A 21,561-nucleotide genomic window follows, 5' to 3' on the forward strand; every position below is an offset into this window, starting at 1 on the left:
TGTAATCTGATGTGTGAGGTTCAGAAGGGCCCATTGTATTCCCAATGCTCTTTAACCATTATGTTAAACCTTTAGCTAAGGTTATTCAAAGCTTCATAATGGTTATTAGAAATAGGTGGATATCATGCAGCTTGATAGCTCATTCTCTTAGCCTGCAGAAGCAACTGTAATGGTTCTGGGGCAGTGTCTTGATGCTGATTTCTGGCTGGCAGTCATACGCTAAAGTATTTGGCAAGTTCAGCCCCAGCTAAATATCAGTGATCCATCTCCCATGTTGTATGGGCTGGGTGGGAGGCCTTCCATAATACCCCTGATATAATGTAAGAAGCCACAGGACACATGAACGGAGGCTATGCCACCCTACTCTTCCAGAAAGTGAAAAGTAATGATAGCAGGGGGATCCATAGTACAGTCTAAGGTTTACCACATTATTAACCTATTGGCTGTGGCTCCCACACTGCCAGCCTATATAAAAAGATGTTCTCTGTGCACATCATACTGAACAACCTAATGGGAACTTAACCTTCCCCAACCAAAATAAAAAACACTCCTGCTGCAAAAAAATAAATAAATCACGATTTCAAAGTCAGATCAGCTGGTGCCTGTATATGTGCAGCATTTTATTCATCTATAGATATTCACCCTCCTTTTGTCTCCAATGGGAACACAAGCTCACTTACAACATCATTACAACTCTTACAACCATTGTATCCTTATAGCAGCAACCCTGTGCATTTTGGTAGGCTGCAAGAACATGACTGGCTCAAATCATCCAGCGAGCTTCCACTGCCTAAATTCAATGGAATCTACTGAGCCTGGATTCAAATCCTGGTCTCCCAGATCCTAGTTTCACTATACTACTCTGGCTTAATTTATAATTTTCCTTCATTTTGTGGGGGCCTTCAGACATATATTTGATCCATATTTCTGATTTTTACTGATCTGGATCATTGGCTCCTGCCTGCTTCAACAAAGAAAATACTGTAGTTTCTCCAGGAGGCAATATTTTAAGTAGCAACTTCTTTTTTAAAAAAGATCTTTGACATGTTACCAGAGTGGCTATTTGATTACAAAGTATGAAAATGGCTGTTAGGATGCACTAACAAATCACAGTGTCCTGACCAAACTGCCCTGCACATTATCCATACTAGGTCTGTTACATGACAGTATCTTCTTTCTCTTTTAAATGTCAGAGTATGATTTGAAGTGTTGTTTAAACACACTGACCCGCACTGAAACCAGAAGCACTTTATTTAAATCTGACTTGAGATAGGTCTAGCTGTAAAAAGCTTATAATCTGTCATACCTTGACATCAAATGGGTTATTATAATGAGAGCAATTCAGGGGTGAGATCTGCGAACATATTTTCCCTGGTAGGATTTTTTTTTATTGTCTCTTGCACACAATTTTCATATAACCTTTCCTTCTTGCCACTATATGAATTTCTGGGAAGATACAGTTATTAAGGAAAGCAATGGATACAGAAGTGTGAGACAGTTTGTGCATATGTGAGAACCAAAGAATTCGTCATTTGCTACCTGAAATATTGCCAGAAAGCAGCCACAGTTTTATGAGAAATTAAATATAAAAGCTCCTTATAGTGAATTAGATAACTGATCCTTCTAGGCTTCCAGTATTATCTACCACGGCAGCCCTAACAAAGAGATCTTTTTACAGTCAGAATATTGGCGTTGATGGCATCCGATCCTGGAATCTTGTTCAAATAAAACAAGTGCTCTTCCAATGAAGACTAAAAACAGGCTTGCACTTTGCTGTAACTGTTGTTCACTGAGTGTCTTCTGTGCAGGCATACAGGAGACTGCGCAGGCCAGCTGCGGACAGTATATTCACATAGCTTCTGGAAAATTCAACTCGGTGGAGCACTCAGCCTATCCTCTGTTGAATGCTGGACTCAGAGACTCTCCCTGCTTAAATGGTCACCTGACAAGAGGAAGAACACTCCTCCCGCAGTTCTTCCTTTGCTGCCATACAGCAGAAGATGGTCAACAAGCTGCAAGCAGCCCACCACAGGGAAAGGAGGGAGGGATGTGTGCCTGCATAGAAGGCACTCAGTAGCAGTTACAGATAAATACAACCCTATTTTCATCTTTGTATCTTCTATGCAGTCAAAGCAAGAGACATTCGGAGGTGATTTGCCATTGCTTGCCTCTGTGTGGGTTGAAAGAGTTCCAAAAGAACTATGACTGGTCCAAGTTCACCCAGGCTTCATGTGGAGGAGTGAGGGAACCAAGCCCAATTCCTCAGATTAGTCTGCTGCTCTTAACCACTACGTTATGCTGGCTCTCTACAAAAAGTAATTTATCTAAATAGGGGGAAATAGAGCAACTGTGTAATGTTAAATGAGCTTCCACTGAAGAAACCAGGAGCCATTGCCAAGTTGAATGGCAGCACTGTGTACTCACAGTGATGATTACTACAGGTAAACCTAAGCAATCTCCTGCATGTCTCATGCTTACAAGATGGCTCTTTTTGCCCTGGCGGCTAGGAAAATGCGAGCAGAGTATTTAAAGCACTGTTTGAACTGATGACTCAATGAGCTTGGGTCAACTTAGTTTAGTATGAAGAAGCTGTAAAAACACCCGACATGGAAAGAATTTGATGGGGCATTTTAATTCGGATATGGTGAATATAAATCATTTATATTTTAACCTAAAGATAAGTTTATTATTTTAATCTGAATGTTTTAACTGTATGTATTTTTGGATGTTATAGCCAATGGCTCAAACAATAAATGCTACTACTACAAGTCTCATGTATTGCCATGTGGGGGTTGGCATCTTTTGGGTCAAAGACTGAAGACTAAATATCTTTTTTCTAATAACAGCAGTACATCAGATAACAATAGAATTCTAAATGTTGTAACCTTCAAATATTTGTTGAGTTCCCTCAAGTCTAGGATTGACCTCTTACCCCCTCCTTTTTGGTTTATCAGGAAGTATCTATGCTAACCCCACTCCCCTGGACTTGTTCCAATGGGAGAACTATGGCACTTTTAATAATCAAATCAGAGACCTCTTGGTATGTAAAATCTGATGCTGCAGGCGTGAGACAGTCAGGCAAAATCTGAATTCCAACCCCTCATCCCCCCAATGTTTTATTATTGTAAGGTCCTTGGCATCCTGTGTAATCAACTCCCTATTGCCAAACTTGGGCGAAATCTGTAGTCATGCAAGGGATATACTCTCTGGAGGTTGGTCTGTGAGTTACTGCACCCTTTCGCTCCCTCTGGTTTGGCTGGGGATACTCACCCTGCTGCTGCAAGTGAAAAGGGGCACGATATTGGCTCTTGTGCTGATACTGAGGTGGCCAATATCTGCATGGCCTATTATACTGGTATTGGTGTCAATGGCTGAAGAGATATTGTTGCTTAAAGAAGCCAGTTTGTGGAGTGACACCCAGTGAATTTGCTGTCAACTTTGTCTTTCAAATTCTGTCTAACGCTGCATCTGTCTGATCACTAAAGAGATTCTTGCCCTCAAAGGGCAAATCTTTGATCTTCACTTGGTATTTTTTGGATTCAGGTATAATAGATCTGAAAATTCTTGATTAACCCCCCCCCCCCCCCAACCACCCAGAATCCTCATACCGATGTAGTATTTTTCTGGCTTTTTTCAGATACCCAAACATTTTTGGCTCCATTGTACTCTGGGGGTGGGGGTGGGGAGGGTGTCTTTTTTTTTTAAGGTAGAGGCACCAGATTTGGCAGCATAGCTGCTGGTGACTTTTCTTACATGAATCCCTGAGTTTGGCAAAGATTGGGAGAGGGGTCCAGTTTTATTGGCCCCCATTTTTCCTCCATTGGACTCCCAACCCAATCCTCACCAAGCCTGTGGGTTCTTCTAAGGAGAGACACCAGCAGCTACACTGCAAATGTAGTACCTCTACTTAAAAAAACAACAACATCCCCCCTCCCCCACACCAAGCCTCAGAGAAATTCCCTATAGACTATAATGGAGTAGGGATTTAAATGTTCTCGCTGAAGCCTGAAGGGAATCCTGAAAAAAGCCTTTATTTATTTATTAGGTTTCTATGGTACTCTCTCATATCATGACAGGCTCAGATAGGCTATTGTACACTTAACAATAAAACAAATCAACACACAAAATGTTGCAATAAAACAACATAGCAATAAAACAACAAAACCTAGTGCCTTAAAATATAGTATCCCATGAGCGGGACCATTTAAATTACAATGTTCTCCCTTTACAATAAATACGACCAGTGACAAGGGAAAGGGGAGGGGAGAAGAAAGGGTTTGGCTTTTCAGATTTGGCTTTTTTTGACTCCTGTTAAAGGTTGCCTTTTGGGGGGTAAAAGAAACAAAAAAAAACCCCATGCATTTCTCAGCTTCTTTTTAGTTTGACATATTCGAATGCCGACCCCTATTGCCTAGTCTAAGCAGAGAGGTGCTTTGCTAGGATCTTTCTGTCTTCTGAAAAGGAGTCTAAGCACCGGGACATATGCTCACAGGAGAACATCTGACATCTCCTTACAATCACAATAAAGTTAAAGGATTCTAAGACCCAGTGCTCCTGGGGAATATACCTTCCTGCCCAATGTGTCCAACTTCTTACATTTACATTAAGTTCCAGTCTCAAAGAGAATTTCTAAAAAGTGATGTATTGGTGGTATTACTGGAAAAATTAACAAAAATTTATAAAATCTACAGGACATGTGTTGAATATGTGATAATCATGAGAGGTCATTTTACCATTGATGGTGGACGTGTAATAAAACTAAAAACTTTGGATAGAAAGTCAATAATTCAGACAAATGAAGCTTATCTTTTGGGTCTCAAGGACAAACAATTTGAAAAAAAGATATGGAACGTTGTTTTTATGACATCAGCAGTAAGTATTATATGCACAAAAGTGGAAAACTTCATCTGTAATCACAATAGAAGAATGGTTTCTTAAGATGTTGGAACTGCCTGAGACGGCGATTTTTATTTAATTAGTAATAATTAAGTAAAAACTAATTGAATTATATTTCTATATCTGCAACTAGAGGGGAAGTGGTAAATTTTTAATTGTGTTCATGTTGGGCAGAAGAAATTGCAAGCCTGGCTTTTTATTCTATAACAGAACTTATGTTTGTCTTTTAACTATTCTTTGTTTGTTGTTCAAACTTTAATAAAAATGATATTTAAAAAGGAGTTGCCACTGAGAAATTGCAGCTGCAATATGGCTGCAAGTCCCCACTGGCAACTCATATAAAGTTTATCATGTAATTAGGCCTGGAGCTGCAGAATTGGGAAATATTTGTGCATAGCATTTAACATAGAAATACTTTACAGCCCAATCTGGGAAGGGGGGAATCCTCCTTTGGATGTGGTGTGGGCTTATGCCAGAAAAAAATGCCCTCCCTGGGGCACTTACCCTGGCAGAAGGACAAATCTGCCAGTGCTCCTGCACTGCCCCAAGCTGCATTGGCATGGTGGGAGCATTTCTGGGGTGAAGCTGACCTTCATCAACTTCCACTGCTAGTTTTGCCCCCTTGTGCCAGTAGAGCAGGACTTGGACATACACTACAATTGTAATGGCATATTTCTGCTTTCCAGAATACAAAGTAGAGCACTATGCCCACTGGCCACAAATATAAATTACAAAAGTGCACATGCAATTTTCATAAGTGACTGGTGCTCTTATGTAAACATTAATTGAAATACATACCAATACAAGGATACGGGGAAAAACTGGTGGCAATTAGCTAACCAGAGAGAGGTTGCGGTTAGGCACAGGTGGGACGTTCCTTGACCTTTAAGGATAATTATTCCCTAAGAAGAGAATAAGCAGCAAAGATAGCAAACATCTGATCTGGTCTGAACAAAGGTTGTGAGATTTTAAAAGCTCACTGCATGAGTCATAAATAGTCTATTATACAAAATGTTTTCATGGTTCCCAAAAAAGTAGCTTAATTGTCTTTTATTATACTGTTCCCACTGATGGGTGGTGGTAGGGAAATGACCACAAAATCCTTGTCAATAAAAAGTCAGTGGTCTGTGACTGCAGTAAGGGGGAGAATCAGGCAAGACTGTCCCTTCTCCTTCTTTGATTAGAACATCAACTAGCTACAAACACTTGAACCTCATATATTGTTTTGTGCTCCTCTGGAGAGATCCTTATGAAGCCTTTTGCAATTCACTTGGGGTTTTTTCATCCTAAATAATCTGGTGTCTTCCACAACCCTCGGCATTTCTGTTACTCATTCACTCCAGATCATCTTTTCTGTATAAAATTAGGATCATTGCAATGATTCAACAGGAATTTCCTTTCTCTTCTTAGTATACTAGGATATATTTTTAACTGCTGTTAGAAAGGTAACAAACTGAAATAGATAGGATCAAGCAATCTTGTTTATTATCCCTAAATCTCTGAGAATTTTTTTAAAATTGCCAAATATGCCTTACATGGTGTGATCTTGAATTCCTCAATGTATTCTGTCAAAAGCATGAACAAAGGAAATACTCCTGTTGAAAAAGAGAAAGAAAGAAAAAACCTGCTGAAGGAAATAGCTGAGCACTCTTGTAAGGGAAAGGCGTGGGTCTTTAACGAAAATGTCTCAATCCTGCTGCAGATTAGCTAAACACACAAGAGCTACTAACACATATATTTTATCTTTAATCTGAAAGCCGCTTATGACGACAGGAATCAATTCACCCTTTAATGAATTTGAGCCAGATTTGTGGCAGAGAGCAACAGCTGTTTAACAGTTTATAGTAACACTAAACAATCATTCAGGCCAAAAAGCAAACTCCATTTCATCCAAATGAGTCTACAAGGGGATTTATTTTTGGAAGCAAACCATAGCTGCCCTGATAAGAAGTTATTACTTCAGCATCCAAGCAATGCTACCGGGATATGTTTGGTCTATTTGCTGGATTCCTGCAGAATCCAAAATTTGGAAATTTCAGGACGCGAGTTCAGTGCATGATAAGGAACATTTTAACATTACACACACACTAGGGTACTATGATATCTAACATCAACTGTTGTGTTTTATTTCTTTTATTACCAGCAGCAGAAGTTTCATACTGATGCTATACAGGAGGACACTAAATAGTAAATTCAGTTCTGTGGTAATGGGTAATGCTGAACATAATAGCTGAAATTTGTCCAAATCTAACCCCCCAAACTGCCTTAGCTTAGTGTGTTGTAAGGGATCTATGATTCGTTAAACTTACATCTATACTTATCCTGGCTTGCACACATATTCAAACAGGAATATTTAACTTTCTTGCTATGCAAAGAGAACCCATAAGCCTCCAATGAGGGAAAGGTTCAACTCCCATTGTACAAGATGAACATGTCATATGTGTACTACTTTAAAAATATTATAATGTCCACCTGAATTTTCAAGATCAAACTGGTTAAACATACATATAAAACTGGCTAGAAAATATCCAGCAACCCACAAATTTCAAATATTTTACTTAAGCATTTTGCTTCCTGAAATCTTTTGCCCCATTTCTTCTCTTTGACATATTAATGCATCATGTACGTTAACTGTATTCTCTTGCCAGTTGCTCCTAGTCCATCAGTGGCCTTGCATGCTCAAGGCTCCAGAGGAAATATGGAAAAGTGCTTCGCTGGCACTAGCAATATGAAATATAAATTACAAATACAGAGATAGCTCTGGGAAATGCTCCTGGAGGTTCAGCTGCGTATAAAAGATTATATACATTCAGACCCATACCGCTTACAACAATAACAGAATCAATATTCTGAAGTCCGATATACTAAGAACAACACAGTTATTCTGGATGCAGTAAATTAGAAAAAAATGTACTACATGGTTTTTTATCATTTGAATTAAACTTCACCAAAACCGAAGCAATTACAGGGTGCTTTGAATGTGCCATGCCATGCTACTTTTTTGGTCACTATATTGTATACCCAAAGTTATTTAGGAACCTAATGTGAACAGAATATATTTACTATACATGATCAATTCAATGCCTATTTCGTCAAGTGAATTAGCTGGACTGGGAGAAGTTAAGTTCCATATTTCAATGGGCTTTCCTTCCCAATAGACGTACACCAAGCTGCAATCTGAGAAGGTAGCAGGCATCCATCCATACAGGCTAAGGTTACATTATAATGGAAAATAACACACCTCAGAAATGGCTCTTGCCCATGAAAGTTCATGTCACAATGAAAATGCTTCAGCTTTGCTCTAGAGAAGGCCAACACTGCTTTTGCTCGCACATGAAGAATTTCAGCTTTTCCTTTTTACGGGCAAATCTTGAATCACCTGAAAAGTCCCTTGTTGTGTAAAGCAGGTGTAAACATAAAAAATCAGTTCTTCCTCCATAGTGAATGGACTATTCTGGATCAAGCCTTGCTTTCTAAGGTGGTAATACTACTCCAAATTTAAGAATGCAAGGGGAAGTAGTGTTAATTCTGCATTATAGCAGTCTATCCTCACAATGGTGGATTCTGTACAGCATATATGCATATATATAACAGATTACAGTCATTGTAAAGGAACCCATTTTCCTTTTTCCCAATTGCATGCATGCCCTTCACCTGTTCAAGCAGCAATTGGAGTCCATGGAAACAATTGGGTTGCTTTCGCGCCTTCGCACAGAGACACTTCTCTTTTATTGTTATTTCCTGCAACACATGTGTAGTTGCGCAGGCATATAGAAATGAACCCATTCAGCCATGCCAATTGTTCCACAATCTGATCAGCTGCACCTGTGTAGCTGTACATGTGCAACACACAAAAGAAAAGAAAAAGAAAAAAGGACCTCCCTCCAATGGCTAGGCAATAATGAACGTGTTGCTGTAGATACATATGGCAGTCATACTCGCTGCCAAGGGGGGAAAATGTGCTTGGGGAGATTTTGTAAACTGTCAGGCACTCAGAGAATCTGCCCACAATGGGCTGGGTGACCTGCACAGAAAGGCAGGCAGATGGATTTTCCCTGACAGTGGATGGCACGGAACCTAAAGAGAATGGGTGGAAGGGAGGGAAATAAAGCATCTCCTGCCTGTTGTGTTTGCATGGGAGCGCCTTCAACCTGTGCAAAGGAATAGCTGGTTTAGCAATTTTCAAAAATCCTAGGCTGAAGGGAATAAAAAGGGACAAACTCATTTTGGGAGCGGGAACTGTGCGAAGTTCCCCCCACCAAACAGTTTATGTAACCTCCTACACCTGTTATTTTTGGCCTATGCGGAATCCACCAATGTTTCAGAAGTACTTTGGGATGTGACAAAGGCATCTGTAGAACAGAAAATACCTTTATCACATATGAAGGACATCCTGACTACCATGTGACTCTGTATCACCTTCTGTGCCAGAGAAGCAGATTGGTTGGTAGCCTTGGCAGGGAAAACCCCCTTGACAGCATAACAACTTTTAGTATGAGTGCAAATGGCTCTCAGACAGCAGGATGGACTATTTTCAGCCCTTCAGTTTATGTCGGTTCCCTTCCAGTTCATACAGCAAAAAGGGACTAGAATAGATTGCAAAATCTGTATGGATAATGCTTTGGAAATGCTTTGGGGGCCTTTTCTCATGTCAACAGAAAATTCTGGCTAAAAATGGAGAAAAACCAGCTCATTCTCAGTGCAATATTTAAATCTGTAAGCATGTTTACATGGTCATCTGGTGGTGGTAGTGGAAAACAATTACTTCTCTGCTACCACTGCATCAGCTAGATTGTATCTACCTCAATTACATACAATAATTCAGTATCTGACGACCTGGAGTTTGAGTCCTATTAGCTGTGATATTAGCTGTGATACTTTTGAATTATTTTCTGCCAATAAAAAGTATTAGCTGTGATACTTTTGAATTATTTTCTGCCAATAAAAAGTCTGAGATCAGCTCCAACCTGATTGCCTGTTAGTCAATAGGTTGTGCATAGAGGTGCCTAAATCTCCATCTTGTTCTTTTTTTAATGGATATTTTCAGTTTGCTCTCTTTGACTGATGCTGACAAGGTCCTGGATGCTGTAAAAGCTACTACTTGATTTCTGCCCTTCCAGGCTATTATAATCTTTCAGGAAGGTGATAGGTGTTCCGCTAATGAAAACTTTTAATGCTTTCCAAAGCCTTTAAAAGAGGAAACTGCTGAAAAAGCCTTATCTGCATAAAAAGGCTGTGGTTAGTTACAGGCCAGCTTTTAACAAATCTGTTTTAGGAAACGTGATGGTCAGAGTGGTAGCTGAACAACTCCAAGGGTTCCTGGATGGCACATTTGTCTTTGACCCCTTTTAAACTGGCTTCGGCCTTGTTTTGGGATAGAGGCAGCTTTGGTAGTTTTATGTATTGTCTATGGTAGTTTTGTTTACAGATGTGCAAGGCTAATACCCCTCTACTGGTGTTGCAGGGTCTCTGCAGCCTTTGATGCAACTGATCACTCAGCATTGTCAAAGAAGCCATAAAGTAGGATGAGAACAGCTCTGAAATACTTTTAGTCTTTTTTGTTGGATCCTATGCAGAAGATCATCATTAGTCTGTGACCTGGGACTTGTCTTGAGGCAATAGACAGGCCTTGGTGTTATATCCTATACTTTTAAAATATCAGTTTTATACATTTGAGACAGTTTGTAGCTTTGATGTTGGGTGCCATCAATATGCTGACAATGCTACAAATCTTTTAAAATAAGCCATCAGCTGCATTTGCCTCTGAGGAAGTTTGGTTGTGGTGGGTAAGAGTGATGCATTCTAGAGAACCAGGTTTGATTCCCCACTCCTCCACATAAGCAGCAGACTCTTATCAGGTGAACCAGTTTTATTTCCCCACTCTTGCACATGAAGCCTGCTGAGTGATCTTTGTCTACACTCTCAGCCCCATGTGTCTGTTGAGGGAAGGTGAAGGGTAATTGTAAGCTGCTTTGAAACTCATTAGAGAAAAAAGTGGGTTATTAAGGACTAATTCTTCTCTTCTTGGCCACTGCCTGAAAACTGCAATAAGGTAGCTGAGGAAGCACAAACTAAAACAGAATCCAGACAAGAGAGGGGTGATTGCTAGTCGGTAAGCTGGATGTAGTAGTTTCCCGCATAAGAGGAGATAACAGATTCTGTGAAAAGTTTGGAAATTCTGTTAGATCCTGTTCCTTTTTAAAAAAAGATAAAGGTACCTTGTTTAAGCACTGGGTCATTACTGAAGTACGTGGTGATGTCACATCATGACATTTACTAGGCAGACTATGTTTTCAGGGTGGTTTATCATTGCCTTCCCCGGTTGTCTACGCTTTACCCCCAGCAAGCTGGGTACTTATTTTATCAACCTTGGAAGGACAGGCAAATGATTCAACCTTGAACTGGTAGGGTAAGAAGATAGATTTGCACAACCCCTAGGAATGTACTATTCCAGCTGCATGTAGTCCATAAATTATCTCCTTTTTAGGATTCAACTGATCTTGCCATGTTGATCTATCTTACAGTAACTTCAAGATTGTACTACTACTGTAACATGCTCTACATAGAGCTCCCCTTAAGAACAATTCAGAAACTTCAATTAGTTCCTATTATTCCAATTTTAAAGATTTTTACATTGGCTAGCAATATATTCCTGGACTCGGTTCAAAGTCCTGGTGTTTATCTTTAAAGTTTTTAATTGTGCTGAAAAGTCTATTACATTTAAGATGTCTTAGTCATGTGGTGGTTATTGGAGGTAAATGTCTTAACAATATTGCTACCCTCTTCGGATTTATTCATTTTATTTTAAGTCACATTTAAAGTAGAAGAGCCTGGTTTGAAGACCTTAGTTGATACAGAGAGATGCTTCTTTAAACATCCCGGTGCTGGGCCTTGAAGAGTTAAAGGTCACAACCAGCAGCATGATCTGAACTCAGAAATTAGCTTGCAGTCAATGAATCTATTTTCAAATTGGCTAGCTGTTTTTCTCCTAGTCAGCCTCTAACAGTAATTAGGCTACCTGATCTAGCTTGTAAGCTGGCCCCATATTTAGAAACTGTCAACCTAGTCATGCTGATCCATACTAATGCAACCTTTGGGCTGGGCTATTGTAATTTGCTCTACATGAGGCAGCTTTCAAAGATGTCTCAGATGGCTCAGTGGAATAAAACACAGCAGCAATACTTCTGTTGGGGGGCAGGGGGGGGGGGCATTGTTTGAAATGGAACTCCAGTACTCCACCAACTGCACTGGTTACCTATTTTCTTCTAGACCAAATGCAAAGTGCTGTTTATTACTTCTAAACCCAAGGCCACTCAGACTTCTCAAATTGCATCTCCCTGTATACAGCCATGCTCCAACAGGCAGCCTTCTCCTTGTGGTGCCTTTCTCAGGACTGTCTATTTGGAAACAGATGAGATGTTGTTTTTTTTCTGTGGTAGGTCCAGTTTTTTGTATCGAACCCAACAGCTTACTGTTTAGGGCTCTCTCAGATGTACATGGTTTGGAATGGTGGAATATAATCACGGGGAAACCTACCTCTTTGGGTTTTGCCCTAGAGGACCTGGCCATGAGGGAAACACAAGAAATATTCCGGGTAATTAAAACTAGACTACTCGTTCAAGAACAGCAATACTTAATTAGCCAAGCAAAATCGCCATGCTCTCCTTTATTTCTTGGCATCAATCCTGTGGCAGGTAGGATGGCCACAGATTGCTGAGCCTAGGCAATGTTGGGTTCTCATGAGAGCCAGATGTAACGTCATTTCTCCTGCGCTATTACAAGGTCGGTTTGGGAAATCACCCCTAGCACATAGGGTATGCCCACACTGTCCAACTCAAGTTGAAATGTTAGTACACATTGTATGTTTTTGTCCGAAATATCATCTTTTGAGAGAAGCCTTGTTATCATGGATCACATGTAACATACCCTCAAAGCTTGTATTAAAAAATTACTTAACAGCAACAACTCTGAGATTCTAGGGAATACAGCCCAATATCTGCTGCTGGTGCTGTTACATAGAGAATCCTAATTTGTGTTCTTAATTGTGACTTGATATTTATAACTAATAAAGGTCGAACTTGAACAGTTTTTTTCGAGTGACCAGTCAGAATGGGTGAAAAGGGCACCTTCATTTCCTGCATTCAAGAAGGTGTGTAAAAATAGTTTTACATCAAAGGCATTTGATGGGAGACAAATGGTTTGGAGACCAGGCTGTGCTGTTTTTATATTGCTGATTGTTTTATTGTGTTTTATGCTTTAGTAATTTGTTATTGTTATAGTAGCTGCTTTATTATTTGTTGTAATTTTGGTAGATGCTCTGGGAGCTGGTCCAAGGAAATAATGCAATAACTATTTTAAATAAAATAAATATACAGCTATTACCTGAATCGCTTTCAGGGTAGCATTGGATGGTACAAAACTCCTTTTGCAAACCTCTACATCTAAGAGCTGTATCATATATTTTTTGCTGCTGATTTCTCCTGACATTTACTGTCAGTACAAAGATGACTATAAACATAAGGAAAACATACCAAATGAACTTCTGGTGCAATATATACTACACAGCATGTGTTTGCTAGTTTGGGTTATAAGTGATATAATTTCTTATTTAGCCTTCTCTTCTATGGCACATTCCACACTTGTTGCCATGTCTGCTATATTAAACTGTGCATGTAGGGAAGTATTCAAGAGGGCCACTTAAGCAAATCCATTTAGGAATACCACCTTAAATAATCTATGGCACAGGATCATAACGCATGCTATCAGAAAGCAACTAAAAGAACTCCTTAGGAAATGTGTTAGGGCTCCATTCATAAAAACAAACAAGCAATCTTCACTATTGTAACTAAATGCATCACTCTACTCTTAAGTCTACTTGTATTCCAACACACGCACACCAGGGATTTTTAGTTCTCTTTTTTTTCTTCATGCCTGAAAGAGGCTTCCAAAATCCCAAGATAAACACAGAGAAAGAGAACTGAAATAGTGTGTGTGCCTTTCTGCTCATTCATCTGCCCTGGGAAAGGCTGTGGCAATCTTTGCCAGCAGGTTACATCCTCCCTTCCTCCCTTTCAACAAACATCTCCTGGTGGGAGGTAGAAAAATGAGATATGTTTTTCACTGCTTAGAGACCCTTATGAAATCCATATCACCAAATGTGCTTCCTTTAGAAGTGATACAAGCTACAATGTGTATGCTCAGCAATACCTATCCGGGTCCATTTGTGTCAACTTTGGCAACCGTCAAGAGACACTCCAAATTGGAAACCCCTTAAAACTTTAATCCCAAGTTTATTTGTTGCCTTTATTAGTTCTTCATATCCAACCAGTTGAGTCAGTCTAAAGCTCCCTTGTTATTGCCATCCTTCATTTTTATAGTGCACTCACTGTATCCTTCCATGGTAATTGCAAAGATTTGTCACATGTGAGCATACTCTCCTTATCCATAATATACAGCTTTTGAAAGTCTTGGCGAGGAAAAAAGGAAAGCGATTTAACTCTTGCCTTTTCAAGGTTATTTGCTGCGTCCAAGGAATGGAATTACTCTTTGGCACTATGTTCAAAGCACTCAAAAGATAGGCAAATCTTATAACTGCCTTGCCTCTACAGAAGTTAAAGTAGTGCTCTTATTATAAACATACTCTGCTACTGTTTATTAAATGCAAAACCCCACTACCATTCAAAACACTTTGTGAAAGAATTGCAGAACTGCATGCAATTTTATTAACAGCAAACAGTTGTTTGGCATGGTTTCCTCTGATTTTATACGTAAACGAAGTTGAGTACAGAAAACATTCCTGCAAGCAACCAGTCTGAAACCCTGACTGGTGCTTGATCCCAAGTTGCTACTCAGTCCCCTTGGGAAACAGAGCTGTGCTTGAAAAATCAGACCTCGGTTTTCCAGCATTCTCTCTCGTAGAAATAATAAAAGGGTACAGTAGCACAGACTATCAAGTTGAACTTAATGCTAGTACAATCTCTGTACCAACAGCTGAATATACTTTTTTAAAAAAATCTTGTTTTATCAGAAGGGTGGCATTCTGCACTAAACATGGGTTGATACAACTAAATCTCAGATGTTGATCGCCCAAGTTCTGGTTAGCCAGCATTGATTTTCTGCCTCAGTAGAAGTGCATTTGCTCTGATGCGTGCCATTTAAATTCATTTTCCACAGATGCTTAATGTGACTTGGCAAGGCAAAGCTTTCTGCGTCTAAATAGGGCTCCTGAGTTGGTAAGAATAGCTCCTGTGGATTAGCAAAAGACAAATTCAAACCCCCCACACTGTTATCTTGTTACTGATTTACAGTTTGACTTTACAGACATAAACATCATTTATATAAAAATAAAACAACAATCTGCTTGTGCAAATTCACCACTCATTCATTTCCACTGAACTTGATTAGGTTCTCTAATTTCTTTTTATGTCTCATCCAAAAGTTGACTGAGATATTATGATGTTCAGAATCTTTAACAGTGCCATCCTAAGCACAGTTATACCCTTCCAAGTCTATTGATTTCAGTGTGCTTGGAAGGGTGTAAATCCCCTCAGGACAGCAAAGTAAGATAGGCTACAGAAACTGCCACTTCCTACCATTTAAAATTCCAAAAGGGTAACCTTGATTTTTCTGATTTTTTCAACATATCATGTTAGCAACAGCAAGCTTCATGCATCCTTATTGAATAGTACCCCTGTTCTTAGGTTTCCCAGTTGGACAATGCGGGCCCTAATATGGCAGGAAATTCTACTATACTGAAAAAGAATTGCAGTTTTCATACACACATATTTTAAAGATGGATTAGGGAAATCACAAGATAAAGTGGAGGCTAATAAGGAAAACAAAAAGGTATTTGCAGTTAAGCCATAGTAGATATTTCAGGTTCCACACTCATTTATTTGTCTTGGCAGAGGGATTGATAAGTGTGCCCCTCCCCATTTATATACCATCTAAACTTTGATATAACTGAACCTTATGTCAGTCCCACTACTAAGCCCCGCCAGTTTTTGCCATCCGTCTCTTCTCAAAAATGAAGTGTTGTGTTTTGTGGCTTAATGTGGTGATAACAACACAGTGAAAGTATCAGTGTTTTATGGTACCTAGACAGCAATGACAAAAAATGGAGGAAAAACAAGTAATGATGCAAAAAAAGAAAGAAAGACACAATTCATTTCCAGATGATGAATATCTTCATTTCCCTCTCAGGCAGGAAGGAAATACAGCCATGCCACAAGCCATGCAGTATGGGTGACATGCAGATTTTTTTAAAAATCGAATTTACTTAGTAAAAAAAAAATCATGTTTCAGATGCAAGTATTTTACTTGATTTGAGGGGCCTTTAGTCGCCAAGGAGCAGGTAACATTTATTTTTTTACAATGTCAATATTGCGCAGCAAATCCAGTTGATGTGGCTACCTACCCGTACTGGTCAGGCTGGTGCATCATGAGAGCCTGAGGGCTGCCATAGTTGGGGTGCTGTGAGGAAAACATGGGGCGTCCGCCAGCCCCAGACTGGCTGGGATAAGCAGGTGACCTAATGTATGGTGGCCTAAAGCAGAACAAAAGAACAGCTTCTTTGGGTTTGTACTGGACTATGAGCATGAACCATCTTGTCAACTATTAGCCTTCTGCAGGTAAACAGGAAGGGTTCTTAGTGTTGGGCAAGTAGCCATACAGCTTTCCATTATATTTAAGAAACCAAGATGAAAGGGTTATATTTCCACACTTCCAGAAACACAAAAGTTTGACAGAAAGTCTGCTGCAATAAATGTCTAACAATTGTCCTATAAGTTACAGATGACTAAAGGGGATACTATATAATAACAGGATTAGCAAGATTACCAATTTTTTTTACCAATTTAAGCTAAAATTGAAACGTAAAGTCTGAGAAGATTTGTGGCAGAAAAGGAATCAATTATGTAATTTTTAAAATCTGTATCCATAATGTGAATCAAAACTATTCACTGTCAATTATTAAGTTTTCAATTAAAATATTTTTCTACATCCATTTTAATTTTGTAAGCTATTGATTGTTCACAACAAAATACACAGAACTGATAATCTTCCCGAGAGCCTGGGTTCACTTTTTTGAAGGACAAATTGAATGATCATGTTAAAAGAGCACATTTAAGTTATATCTGCCTCATTCTTCAGCATACAAACTAGACAAGTATTCCCAATGTCACCAAATCAAATTTAAGTACTCCAGTCCTATTCAGTTTCTTTCTGATAGAATTTTTCACATTCGTAAAATTAAAAATGCATTAGCAACATGTGAGTAACTACACAGGTGGATAAAACTATACTTTATGTAGCTGTTTTCCATTTTAAGTGGCTCTTTCTCCAGTGGAAAAGCCACTTAAGTTGGAAGAAGTCTCCTTAGACTAAAGGAAAACTTCACCCTTGAACAAAAAAAAGGTAAAATATTAATATTTTAATTAATAATGAATAAATTAAGCAACGTTGCCCAGTGGAATAGTAGAATGGGGATCCACTCCATTATATAGATACATCCAGCCTTATGTAATATGCTTATTAAAGTGCATAAACATGTTGTTATATATGCATGCACTTAATATTTACACATATAAGGTGAAACCATTTTGCAAAATATTTTTTAATCCATTTTTTCTAGTGAGAACCTGGTTTATTTCAGCGCTATTAAATACATGGTCCCATGGGCCATGGTCCCAAGCAGCACAATCTGCATCTGTTTTGTACAGATTCCGATGGATAAGGAAAAATCTGTGTGTATCATAAAAATATATATTTTTATTCCCATAGGAGTTATGAACTGCAGACAGTCTGAAATCCAACAATGTGGTGTTCTAGCTTAAACTGGTAGATAACTAAGGGACACTGAAAATTATTCAGGGGGAAGTTTCCTGGATTACAATGACTATTAGGACTAGAGATTCATAATTTTTTAGACTCCAATCCCAATTTTGCTCTTCAGATTATAAATCAGAAATGATAGTTAACTTTAAAGGGATATTTTTATCTTCAGTGCTCATAGTCATGAGCCAATGGATACTGAAAAGTTTTCTGGAAACTTCAAATGCTCAGGAGACAACAATGATCCCATTACAGTTGCTTCTTTCCCCAACCGAACCCCACCCCCCACTCCATTCTCTGCCAATTTGGGGTCCCTTCCTTGTTGTACATTTAAGTATTTCCTTTCAAAATTGCACAGGACAAAATTTAAAAATTTACCTCATTACATAACTACAACACTTCCTGCGGTAAATACGTGTATTTATAGATAAAAATAACCAGGTTGAAATGATAAATGCTGCTACTACCATTTTTGTTTCTTGTCCCAATTATACCATTCGGGGTTTTTTGCACAGTCATGCATCTCTGTTTCTAACCATCTCAAGTATGCCAAATACATTTTCAATTGTTTCTGGTTCTTTTCCCTGGAAGCATACCTGCTCTGGGCGGAGTTTGCAGCAGCCTGCATCACTGCTGCAGCTGCCTCCTGTGCCTTACGGTTCACAGTTGGCATGGGTGGGCCCATCCCTGGGCCTCCCTGCTGAGATATGCCTGGCGAACTGGGGGTCATACTGCTCATATTTCCAGGAAACGGTCTGCTCTGTATCCCAGCTGATGGTATTCTTCCCAGGGGCATGGTACCACAAGGCTGACCTGGCCCCTGTCCATGCATTTGGTTGTTGGCATTTATACCCATGCCAGGTCCTGGGCCACTGTAACTTGTGTTGTTCACTCCAGAGTACGTTGGCTGCCTGGAGTAGTTTCCTAAACAAAACAATATAACAAAGGAAAATGAAGTTACAACTTTTGATTCACTGAAACAGTCTGCTGGAAAATCTGTTGTGCAATGAAGTTATTCAAGCTTTTACCCAGTGTTGAAAGTATGTGTTCTCCAACTCCGGACAATGCAACGTGATGTGTGAAGGCTGAGGCATGAAGAAAAGCAGGACAGATGGGGGAACTACAGATATCTATTTATACTGCAGCACCAGGGCCCTAACTAATAGTATGAATTAAGCAAAAATAAGCATGGGAGTGAAAACAGCAGCACTGTGTAATAGCGAAAGTGTTGGACTAGGATCTGGCGCAAACCTTAATCCCAGTCTGCTATGATGCTTATGGGTGACTTTGGGCCATTCGCTCTTTCAACCTAACCATCCTCACGAGCTCTTTGGAGGAAAAATGGATACAAATGTACTAAATAAATTACAAACATTAAAATAAATAAAAGAGGGAAGAATTCAAGAGGATCCAGCAGGGCCAGCGGGCGGGCGGGCAGGAGGAGGCACAAAGTGTGCTGCAAACTGTGGGGGCCAATCTTCCTTGCAGTTTGTACTTGTTGACAAAGGGTTTTCCAAAGAAGTTTCCCTCCACTGTCGTTCTATATACCTTATGGTAAGAAAGACTCCATGAAAGATATATCTTACCCTCCATGCCTATTTTGGCACTGTCAGAGTGCCGGCATAATTAGTTGAAACTGGAGAGGCATTATGCTAGCTTTCTCACTGCCCCATGTATTTTTAACAAAGTGGTTTATTACAGTGAAAATATGTGACTAGTGCTTTCAAAGGAAATTAAACAACACTATACACTTATTTAAAAAACCAAGAACATGTGTGTAGTTGACATATGGGAGTTCTGCAACATGGTTAAAGACAAATATAGGTCTCCACATTTATCTTTCTTCTAAAACTAAAATCTTATTATCCCATACTTCCTGCTCCACCAATGATACAGAACAGCCAAAGGTATGATTCCAATATAGCAGATAAAGAATTCCTTCACAGACCATACAGAGTTCTTCTATCCCAAACTTTTGTGGCCACAATCAAATTCTTTGTGCTTGCTTTGTATTTCCAAGTTCCACATATTATGCATGACCTGCTAACAACAGAAAATCGAATCTCCCCATTTGTACTTTATGTTAAGCATGAATATCCTTATATGTCATATATGTTTGCTGTACCTGTCATTCATTTCGCCTAGAAAAGCACTTATCCCTATTACTACACAGAAGCAGTGAAGATCTTTGTGGAATAGGAAGACAGGTGGTACAGCTCACAACTCCTACATGATATATTAACTGTTAATTTCAGCTTGTATTCAGACTAACACAAGACAAATCATTCTAATCTTTGGCATACATTTGATCCCTCTGAGTTTTAATAGGGATCTCTTGTTTGAGAGTCAAAGATATTCACCTTTCAACTATATTATGAGATGATGTTGTCAGTTTCCAGAGATAAGAGATATGATCTCCCCTAACAATGCAGAAAGGTATCATAATAGTATTAAATTAACCACTGACTCATAATAACAACAAATGTACTGTCTTTGGACCACTAAAATACTTCTGCCTTCGGGCAAAAAGTCTGCCTTAGTGCAAATGTATTTATTTCCCAGAGACGGGATGCCTTCAAGTGTGAATCAAATCATATTTTGGTATAGAATCAACTATAAATCAGTAAGCACTACTGAAAGAAACTCTGGTGTACCTTGTGACTAGGGGTATTAATGAGCTGTAACTCTCACTTTTTCTTTTTGGGGCACACACAAGGTATCAGTAGAATAGGCACCAACCACAAGTACGTTAAATATATTAAAATAGGCTGGGAGTCAGGAATGTGGCAACCTTCCAAAATAAAAGATAAACATTTTTTCTTCAAAACCTTGATAAATAAATATCAGCAATAAATGACAGGGAAAAACCAGGAATGAGAAGTACCAACAAAATTTCATGTTTCTCTAATAGCTTAGTAATTTTTGGCAGTTGCTCTGACAGTAAACAGATGGGTGAACCATTAGATACAATGAAGGCAGCAGATGCTAAGCCAGCCCCCATCAGCTGGACATATCAGCCAGCCAAGTGCAAGAGCCCACACTTTCCAACTGGGTATAGGTTGGAACAGCAACTTCTGAACACTTGCAAGAAGCACCTCTCCTCTTCAGCTGATGGATTTCAGACTCTAGCTCATTTACACAAATGAGAATTCAGTCCAGGAACTTGAAGCCTCATACAAAGAAGAAAGTAATTGAAGTCACTACTAAACTGGAAACAGAAATTAGTCTAGAACAGGGGTTTTCAACCTGCAGCTCTCCAGATGTTCATGGACTACAAGTCCCATCAGCCCCTGCCACCATGGCCAATTGGCTGATGGGAATTGTAGTCCATGAACATCTGGAGAGCCGCAGGTTGCAGACCCCTGGTCTAGAAGAATAAAGGCATGGAAGATAATGGACATATGAATGTCCTACACCAATGACTTGAACATGGGCAGCCAAAATTCACAGGGCACTGGTGGTTGGGGACAGCACTGCTGCCGTGCTGCCTCCAGAGGGCTTTCAGGTGGCACAGGGAGACAACAATAAAAAAAAATTCCCTGGTCAACATGAAAGCCATCCACAGCCCAAAACAGAGTTATGCCATCTTTTTGGGTGGTCTGACTCTGAGGCCTGTGCCATGGCATTCCTGGCTCTAAAATCCAGGTGGAAGCCAACAAAAGTTGGCTCCACTCTGCAGTGACATCTGGTTGGATGCCAGTGTAGCCCCACAGTGGCATCCACTTATGGGTTATCCGCTGCGGGACTGTGGGGCACCTGGACACTGGCATCTTTGCTCTCACCATCAGCGGGGTGTCCCGTATGCAGGCAGAAGGTGAAAAGATGTCGTGGCCC

General features: G+C 39.6%; 1 protein-coding gene across 1 annotated transcript in view; it reads right to left on the bottom strand.

The window, feature by feature from the left end:
- The window catches only part of ARID1B (AT-rich interaction domain 1B), a 464,069-nt gene that overhangs the window by 70,247 nt on the left and 372,261 nt on the right, over nucleotides 1-21,561 (bottom strand). Inside the window, 1 exon segment of the mRNA XM_048488244.1 lies at nucleotides 18,324-18,651. Coding sequence (XP_048344201.1) covers nucleotides 18,324-18,651 — 328 coding nt within the window.

The sequence above is a fragment of the Sphaerodactylus townsendi genome, linkage group LG01 (assembly GCF_021028975.2).
Source record: "Sphaerodactylus townsendi isolate TG3544 linkage group LG01, MPM_Stown_v2.3, whole genome shotgun sequence".
NCBI classification, from domain to species: Eukaryota; Metazoa; Chordata; class Lepidosauria; order Squamata; family Sphaerodactylidae; genus Sphaerodactylus; species Sphaerodactylus townsendi.